Here is a 9695-nt window from a genome sequence, read left to right on the forward strand (position 1 = left end):
AAACAGCCAGAGAACTGTGTGTCGACTGGGTAATTCAATGCCATACCGCTCCCAAGAACTGGAAGAACCTGGTCATTTGTCACCAGAAAGGCTACGTGTCCCAGCTCTTTAACAGTGGAAACCTCGCTGTCCTGTTTGTGGAATATAATCCATCGGCAATCTAATGGTCTGTAACAATTAAGACCCAAATCAAAGGAGTTGGTTTTGAAGTTTCTAGAGCAGAAAAAAATTCTTTAAATTTCTTTGTAAAGATGGGGTTTCCCTATGTTTCCCAGGCTGGTCTTAAACTCCTGGCCTCAATATAGTAAAATTTAGATGCCTGGATGGAAGAGCATTTGGCTTATGGTTTTTGGCTTTTCCACTTGGTTTCTCAGAATCCTTAGAGCCCCTCTCTTCTTCTTACCACCAGTCAGCCTCCAACCCGTTCCTCTACCAGCCCCCTCCCAATTCCTTTCAAGAGATTACTATAAGTAGTACCTTCTCGTTATAAGAATATTGAAAAACACAAAGAAAGCGGCATCTATAAACCCGCCTCCCATGGGGAACTACAGTTAGCATCTTGTATTTTATGTTAACCTTTTAAAAAATGTTTTAAGATGAAAATTCAAATGGATGCTATTCTGATGAGACTTGGGCTAGATGGGGCACAGGTAGGGGCTTCTTGCTTTCAGTCAGATGAAGGAGGGGAACAGTTTCCACAATTTCTAGGGGGTCCTTCATTTTGCTTTCTTGATTGTCTTAGGGAGTGGCTGAGGCTGAACTGGAACAGAACCTGAGTCGGACTTTCAAAAGCCTCTTCAGAGCAAGCGATGAGGTGAGGGGTGGGGACGGGGGCAGAAGAACAGGAGGGGGCAGTTGTGAAGGAAGTAGGGTACCTAGTGTGTGGCAGGGACCAGGAGTAGCAATCTGGCCTCCTTTTCTTTCGTTTCTGTGTCAGGGTAATTGAGGTCCCCACTCTCCTGGTCTGTCCTTAATGGGAAAATTTATATCCCCACTGACCCACAAGGTCAGAGAATGATTATAATAATGATAGCTTAGAAATTATGCTATTACCATTACCATTTTAACATGCATAATTGGTTTACCCAAGTCCAAAATTAATTGATGTCCCCAACTCTCTTCTTGAAGCAGAGGAGTTTAAAAACCTTTAACTCTGTAACCTGCACCCTCCTGTCTTACGTGTTAGGAGTCATCATCACTATTGTTGTTTTATATACAGTCAATTCCTGCTCAAACTGTCCCATATTTTCCACTTTCTTTACTGATCACTTCTTGCATCTCACTCGTTTGCACTGAGTTCAGTTTCTTTCTTCCTGAAGCATCCCCTTTAGTAGTTCTCTCAATAAGAGTCTGTTGGTAGTAAATTCAGATTGTGGTGCCTGAAGACATCTTAATTTTAATCTTAAAGAATCATTTATCTGAGTATAGAATTTTAGGGTGTTTTCTTTTAGAAAATTCTGTCTTTGCTTGTGAGTCAGCCTCGGGTCTAACCCCCTATATGTTAATTGTCTAAGCCAATTAATTATCCTGGACACTGCAGGTCTGATCTGCAGTTTAACCCACCTTTGAAGTATTAATTTCAATAAATAGTTTTTTTTTAATTTGTGAAAGTTTTATTTGGTTCTTTTTCAAATCATTCTGATCTCTTTTGATAGAGTCTTGTATTCTTATTTTTCAGTTCCTTTTATGTCTTCAATTATTTAAAGTATATTCATTTCTAATTCTTTTTTTTTTTCTCTGTCTCTCCCTCTTGCAAGCTCTATTATTTGATGTTTTTGGAGAGTCATATTTCACTGTTTGCTCCTTTTGCTGCCTTTTGCTGTGGGGCCTTGCTATGTGAATGTGGGTTTTGTAAATTTGGTTTATAAACTCATCTTCAGCAGTACTTAATCTGTACCTGTCCGCTTCAATTGGGCTTGAGGAAATGACTCCTTGAGTGGTTAAGGATTTCTTCTGCCAGGCATCCTGGGGGCATTACCAGCCCAGGCTCACTTTGTTGTTATTGTTGTTGTTGTTCTTGTTTACTTCACACCTTGGGGGTTTCCAGATCATGCAGAGAATGCAAACTCAAATCCAAGCAGTTGGGAGGGCAGGCCTAGAGCTATGAATTCCCAAGGGGGTGTCTTTTGGTTTCCTCTTAGTACCAAGCTGAAACAGACATCCTTTAACATCTTTATCATCATGAGGGGATTTTTTTTCTCATCAATTTTTTCACTGAAGGTATAGCATGTCAGAGACCCCAGATTTCCTGGATTTACCATGGAGGGGCATGGAATATCACATCTCCAACTTCTCATCATAGGCCTAAGGTCTCTTTTCTTGTTCCTATTGGTTGATAAACCTAGGTCTTCACATTACCAAGGTCTGCAAGGGCCCTGGGGCAGTCTCAGCCCAGAGCTTTGGTTGTGAGCTCCCTCTTTACTTGACTCCTGTGAGGGGGTCCCTGGCTGTCTTGGGAGTTCCATGTGTTTGTTCCAGCCTGCATGGTACTTAGAGGTCATTTGTCGTAACAGGGTTTTCAGATGAGCATATTTCCTTTGCATCACCCATGACGTCATTTGTAACTCTTCTCTTTTCTTCCTACAGAGTGTTTTATGCATGCATAAAGTCTGTGAAATGGGTAAGAGATATGTTTGGGAGAGCCACCTTGGGAACCAGCTGAATGTTAAATGGATGTTTCTGCCTCTAAGTGCTATGGGCAGAAGCCCTGAGCCCTCCAGCTCTGAACTTAAAGTTGCCCAACCAGGGTCCCCTTGGCCTCCATAGGGCTGACTCTAACCCCAGGCCTGAGCACACAGCCTGGAGTTCCTACTCTTTAGGGAGCTGTGGCTCAAGACCTTAAACAGTAAGAGCTTGGAGGAGTCTTAGAGCTTGTCCAGGGTAAAATCCACCCTCTGCTGATAAGGACCCCAGGATTGAGATCTTACCTCTACGGGGGTCACCCAGTGTATGCAGGTGGAGTGGGGTGGGTCCCCTGCCCAGGTCTCCTCCATTGCAGTCCGCTGGCCCCTCTCCATCCAGGCACCACGTTTCCAATTCCCCCACATGGAGCCCATCCTTGTCTCCCTCCTGGTTTGGGTATGAGTGAAGGGTCAGAGTTGAGATTTGATTGGAGCTCATCCCCATGGCCCCTAGATCCAGCACTCTTCGCACAAGACCTTATTTTTGCTGCAGCACTGTGGCCTTGACATCATTCACTTGTATTTTTATGAATAATGATGACCACTGTCACTTGTCTGGGCACATGCTGACCATCTGTATAAAACTCTGGACTAACCCCCTTTAGATAAATTATTTACGATCCTCGAAGCTTTCCGAAAAATGCTACTATTTTTAATTTCCAAAGAGGAAAACAGGTCTCAGAGGGTTAAGTAACTTGTCCAAAGTGGCTGGGCTGGGGTTAAACTCCTCTGACCCTGCAGGCCATGCTCTTGTCACTGCTCAAAGAACATCTCCCTTCCCTCCCCCACACCCACATTCCCTTATTCCTTCACACCGTCTGTCACTCATTCATTCACCCATTCATTCATTCCTCAAATGCTGTGAGCACACGCTGGGTGTGAGGTCAGGGCTGCATGCTCAGACACCCAGACACACGAAGCAGCGTGGCCACCCTCAGTGATCCCACTGTCTCATGGGAGGCAGAGCAGCTGGGATGCGCGCAGAGGGGCCCTGAGGTACAGTGAGCCTGGAGCACCCGCCTAGTGGGGAGGCTTGGGGTGGTTTCATCACAGGGTGACACACTGGTCACATACCCCTTTGATGTGTCTCACAAAAGCCTGGAATGGCCAGCTGCTCTGCCTCTGGGTCTTCGTGAATCTGAAAATGCCGACTGGCCCTGTTCAGGCACCAGCACTGAGGCTGTGCCCTGTGAAATTGCAGTGGTCCCTGGGCTGCCAGGGGTCATCACAGGCCATCCTTTGGGGGGACTGTGCAGCACCTTGAAGACAAGATAGGGGTCCACAGTGGGATACCATAGAGGGTCTGTGCAGCACGCAGGAGGCGACAGGATCCAGCCTCCTGGCCTGGGTTCTCTTCCTGCCTAAGAGGAAAAACAGAGCAAGCCCTTAGGAAAATTCCAAGAATCTCTGGCAATATCTCCGAAGGGTCACAGTTAAGCTGGCTGGGAAAGGTTTAGACGGGGGGAGAGCAGGATCTGGGGGCTGGCAGGGTCTGGGATACAGCTGCTGTGTACCTGAAAAAGCCGGCGACTGTGGTTGGTCCAGGAGCTGTGATAAAAGCCGGTGAAGTCGTGGCTAGGTGGGAGGGAACGTCAGCCTGCAGTGTGACCGTGAGATCACAGCTTGGAGCTTTCGAGGAGGTGGGTTCACTCTGGCAAAGGATAAGGGAACAAAAGATGGAGGCGCCCACAAGGCCTTGCGCAAGTTCAGTTGGTCTGTGAGAGGCAGTGAGGTGCCCAGCCTCCGTTAGAGGCCTTAAAACGCAGACCCCTGGCCCGGGGACGGGAAAGTCAACAAGTGGCTTTTTTTTGCAGGAGGACTTTTTGTAAGGAGCCCAGAAGAGCCCAGCCTCAGCAGGATGGTCACCGAGGAGGAAATCCAGTTCTATGTGCAGCAGTTCAAGAAGTCTGGTTTCAGGTAAAGACAGCGCAGGGCCCAGACGCAGATGAGAGATGATCGACAGAGAGGGATCTTCCGCCCTCAGGGTGGAGGGTGAGGCCCAGTTCTCCTCCACCACAGCCCTCATGGGTGCCAGGCCGGCCTCTGCTTGAATGCCTCCAGTGTCAGGAGGCTCACTACTTTATGGCGCTCAGCCTGCTCTAGTTTGGGACACTCAGCTTGTTCTTCTTATGCTTGCGGAGCCCCCATAGGGCAGAGGTTTTCAACTACTTTTCAGTCATGGCTCCTCACAGAATCAGATGGCAACTCTGGGCTCTTTCTTCAGAAAAACATAAAAATCCACATCAACTCAAAAAAGTGCATACATTTTGGTGCATTTGCCCTACTTCCCGATGTCATATTAGGAGGGGGCATCTTTGCTCCACCTCCCCGTGTCCCTCTCAAGTGGGCTTCCTGGGGCAGGCGAGTGGCCTCTGGATGGTGAGGCTGCTCAGCCAAGGTCCCCAGCATCAGCAACCTCCCCAGCCTCCAAGGCGACACGATGACATTCCCTGGACAGTCCTGTAGGGCCGGCTTCTGTGTGTCCCAGAAGACCACTCAGAGGCTGCCAGTTCACTCAGTGGAGTCCTGTGTCCTTGCACAAGGCCTTGCTGCTAGAGCCTGGCAACTGCGCCCAACAGCACGGCGTGGGTCCTGGGCTCTATTCTCTTGCCCCTGCAGGAGGCTTTGCTCTTCCCAGGATGACTGCAGAGCAGGTTTCTGTTGGTGTCTGTAGCAGAGCCGTCTACTTACCGCCTCCCTCTTTTTACTTTCTGATCTCTCCCCAGAGGTCCTCTAAACTGGTACCGAAACATGGAAAGGAACTGGAAGTGGGCCTGCAAAAGCTTGGGGCGGAAGGTGAGTGCCAGGTTCACTGTGGTCTCCTCTGCACCCCGGAACCCAACCATGGGGCTTCCCATTGGCCTGAGCTGATATGACCTGGGCCAGAGCTGGTCGTGGACAGACCTGCTGGCCACCTCCTTTCCCTTTGGGGTTTGGGAAGTGACTCCCTTCAGGGGTTTCCCATTAGGATCTTTCTTGCTGGTGTTTCCCTTGGGATGGTAGAGGGTGACGTTGGGGATGGAGGTGGGGTGTGTCCAGGTAACTGCAGCATCCATCTGGAATCCCCAGGTCCCCTGGTGGTACCCCAAGCCAGGGCTGCAGATGGCCCAGGGCACCTCCCAGAAGCGACATGGATACTGGAGCTCCCAGCCCCGGAGGAGCGTTAGGCGCTCTCAGAGATGTGACTTTAGTCTCTGGTTGAGTCACCTTGTACAAGTGAATCTCTGAGTCTCAGTTTCCTCATTTGTCAAGCAGAAGATGGGTTTCCAATCTCTGGGTCTGCAGAAGGAGTAATAGAGGTCCCCAGTTTACATTCAAAATGTTTAAAAATCTAAGGGAAATCAAATTATTCCCCAGTGTGATTGCACAGGTCGCCAGGCCTTCATCAGCTCACTCAGTAGCCCTGGTTACCTTGTTGGTTCACTCTGTAAGTGAACACACTGCTACGTGCCAGGCTTCCTGCAAGACCCTGGGATACCATGGTATGTAAACAGACCAAGTCTTGACCTCCCGAAGTTAGGCCTTGAGGCACTAGAGTGTATAATATCGTGGTTAAGAGCAGGCTAGGAAGCACATGGGCTGAGTCTAATCCCTGTGTGACCCTGGGAAAGGTACTTAACCCCTCTGATCCACTGTTGCTTCTTCTGCAATATGGAAGTGGCAAGAACAGTGCCTCCCTCACAGAGCTGTGTAAGGATGAAATGGGTGAAGGCACATGACCTGTTATAAGCAGTACTGGGAACCTAGTAGCGCCATTAGTGTTCCTTGTCATTATCATCATATGACTGACGAAAATGACCAAACTGCAGTTGGACAGACAAAATCTCCCAAAGCGTGGAGGAAAATATTGACAAAGGCACTGGGAAGGTGAATCCCAATGGTGCTAAGGTCAGAAACCCTCCTCTTCCGCAGTTTCTTTTTTTCTGGAAACAGTCTTGCTCAGTTGCCCAGGTTAGAGTGCAGTGGCGTGATCTCGGCTCACTGCAACCTCTGCCCCTGGGTTCAAGCGATTCTCCTGCCTCAGCCTCCCAAGCAGCTGGAATTACAGGAGTGTGCCACCATAACCGGCTAATTTTCTGTGTTTTAGTAGAGACAGGGTTTCACCATGTTGGGCAGGGTGGTCTCAAACTCCTGAGCTCAGGTGATCCACCCACCTCGGCCTTCCAAAGTGCTGGGATGACAGGCCTGAGCCACTGCGCCCAGCCTCTCTTCCGCAATTTCCGGTCGGATCTTCCTCTCTCCTCCCCCACCTCCTCCCATCCCGGCCCCTGCCACCCCCTACCCAGTTCACATTTTAACTTGGAACATTCTCGAGTTTACAAACTTCATAGAAGCCTCAGGATTCATTTTAGCCACAAAATCATTTTTGACCTTCTCCTGGCTCCTGGTTGTGGGAGGAGGGAGGGATGCGGAGAGACGCCCATCACTCTGTGTGTAAATGAAAATAGTGCAAGTTCGTCAACCAGGGATGGGTCAAAGGTGCTTGGAAATTAGGGTAATGGTGGAACCAGAACAAATAAAAAAACACAGAGGTTTCCTGGCCTTCCTGTGCCTGCCTCCCTGCGTTCAACTCATTTGCCCACAGTTAAAAGGGAAGTCATTTTGCTGTTCATGTCACATTGATAACTGTTGTGACTGCCCCCATTCTCTCCAGAACCTTGGCTGCCCCTTTTAAGCGTCTGTTTAGCCGGGCGCGGTGGCTCAAGCCTGTAATCCCAGCACTTTGGGAGGCTGAGACGGGCGGATCACGAGGTCAGGAGATTGAGACCATCCTGGCTAACACGGTGAAACCCCGTCTCTACTAAAAATACAAAAAACTAGCCGGGCGAGGTGGCGGGCGCCTGTAGTCCCAGCTACTCCGGAGGCTGAGGCAGGAGAATGGCGTAAACCCGGGAGGCGGAGCTTGCAGTGAGCTGAGATCCGGCCACTGCACTCCAGTCCGGGCTATAGAGCAAGACTCCGTCTCAAAAAAAAAAAAAAAAAAAAAAAAAAGGCGTCTGTTTAATTCAGAGAAGAGGAATCTTGATCTTCATTCAAGGGTGTCTTCCCTCTTGGTGCGGTCAATTCAGTTCTCCCAGTTACACACAGCTCTGCACACGTTCTCACTCACACACGTCTGCACACACAAGACCCATGTTGGCCTCTGCACTGCTGAAGCTGTCATTTTAAAGATCTCCAGTAATAACCACGAGTCTGTTGTGCAAAGTTTGGCAGATACAACGTCAGGACCACAGCAGGGCGGTGGGCAGGGGTCTTTCTTTCATGGGAGGAGGGAGGGCTTCCCTTGTGGAGTGCCGGCCACTCCTGTTTCCTGTTCTCTCCCCAGATCCTGATTCCGGCCCTGATGGTCACGGCGGAGAAGGACTTCGTGCTCGTTCCTCAGATGTCCAAGCACATGGAGGACTGGGTGAGGGAATGGCCCTGCACGGGGTCATCGGTGCCCCCCGGGAGAGGGCACGGGCACGGGTGCTCAGAGGGAAGATGGCAGTGGAGGATACACCTTGTCATGTGCATGGGACCGCGGTTGAAGCACTTGAGTAATATCACTGTCCCCCGCTTGCAAGCAGCAACCGTGACTGTGCCTTCCTTTCCCCTGCACGGATGTGGGGTTTTGTTCACTCATTATTCCCTTCCTAAGTCATGTAGGGTTCCGGCAGGGTGGCCTGCGGGGAGCAGAGAGAAGGCGTCCATTGCCCGTTGCTCTAACCTGAGACACACCCATCTGCATTCTTCCATTTACCTTCCTGCATGGCTTTCCTTTCAGATTCCCCACCTGAAAAGGGGACACATTGAGGACTGTGGGCACTGGACACAGATGGACAAGTAAGGAGGTTGGGGGCGCGTGAGGTCAGGGAGAGCAGGGTCCCCTGTTCACCTTCCATAAAAGCTTTCCTGGTTTCATTGTGGTGGCTTTGGCCTGGCTTAGCCACTCATGTCACTCACCTCTGCCTTCCAGTTGGGTGGGTAAGCATAGACAAGGGTGAATGGCTTTTTTTTTTTTTCTTCTCCCTTTCCTCCAGGCCCGCCGAGGTGAATCAGATCCTCATTAAGTGGCTGGAGTCTGATGCCCGGAACCCACCGGTGGTCTCAAAGATGTAGCATGCAGCGTGCGCCCACGCTCAGCAGGTGTGTCGTCCTTCCGCCTGCTGGGGCACCATTCTTAGTATACAGAGGTGGCCTTACACACATCTCTCATGGATGGCAGCAGTGCTTTGAAGGGGTTTGCAAAAAAAAAGATTTTCATTACATAAAGTGAATCAAATTTGACATTATTTTAGATCCCAGAGAAATCAGGTGTGATTAGTTCTCCAGGCATGAATGCATCGTCCCTTTATCTCTAAGAACCCTTAGTGTCCTGTGGGAGGACAGAATGGGGTGGCGAGGTGGTGATTTCTCTTTAACTGACCAATCCATAGTTTTGCAGAAAAATCAGCCGTTCACTGAGAAGAATCTTAGTAGAGACTGGGATGCGTTACTCAATAAAGCTAAGATGACTATGCTGCTGGTCGCTGTTCTTGGAGAGCTGGAGTGACTGTTCAAGGAGAATGCATGGCGTTGGGATGAGCCCTTTCTCTCTGCTTTTGAGCCCTGTTCTGGGCTCCGAGGTGCCGCGTGATCTAGGCCTTGCTGGCCAGGAGACAATTCTACAGGGATGGCGGTGGTCTCTTTTGCTCTGTCCCCTAAAGCAGCCACTGGCCACAGGTAGCCACCTGCCTTTCTCCCAGCTTCCCTAGCAGATTTTGCTCAGGCACAAATGAGCATGTGAAATGTGCTAGTGAGGCTGAGGAAGCGAATTTTAAATTCCATTGAATTTTAATCAGTTTAAAGTTAAATAGCAGCAGCTGTCATGAGGCTCAGGCAGATCCAGCCCATGTTCCCCTCTGCCCTCTCCTCCCTCCTGTCACATCCAGTTAGGTGCCTGTCTCGCTGATGTGTCTCCTGCAGTGGTCTCTCCCCTGCCCTGCTTCTGGCCCCAGAGTCCTGGAGCAGCAGCCTCTTCACGGGTCTTGCCGC

The 9695-nt window shown here is 49.8% G+C and overlaps 1 protein-coding gene across 2 annotated transcripts in view; it reads left to right on the plus strand.

The window, feature by feature from the left end:
• Positions 1-9178, plus strand: part of EPHX2 (epoxide hydrolase 2) — a 55760-nt gene extending 46582 nt beyond the window's left edge. For both annotated transcript variants that reach the window (XM_007961995.3, XM_007961996.3), the window contains 7 exons: positions 743-814; positions 2587-2620; positions 4496-4598; positions 5408-5477; positions 8008-8088; positions 8446-8504; positions 8702-9178. In XM_007961995.3, the coding sequence (XP_007960186.3) occupies positions 743-814; positions 2587-2620; positions 4496-4598; positions 5408-5477; positions 8008-8088; positions 8446-8504; positions 8702-8780 (498 nt within the window). In that variant the 3' untranslated portion in view covers positions 8781-9178. The remainder of the gene's footprint in view (positions 1-742; positions 815-2586; positions 2621-4495; positions 4599-5407; positions 5478-8007; positions 8089-8445; positions 8505-8701) is intronic.
• The last annotated feature ends 517 nt before the right edge of the window (positions 9179-9695 follow it).

Source organism: Chlorocebus sabaeus, chromosome 8, assembly GCF_047675955.1.
Source record: "Chlorocebus sabaeus isolate Y175 chromosome 8, mChlSab1.0.hap1, whole genome shotgun sequence".
Lineage (NCBI taxonomy): Eukaryota > Metazoa > Chordata > Mammalia > Primates > Cercopithecidae > Chlorocebus > Chlorocebus sabaeus.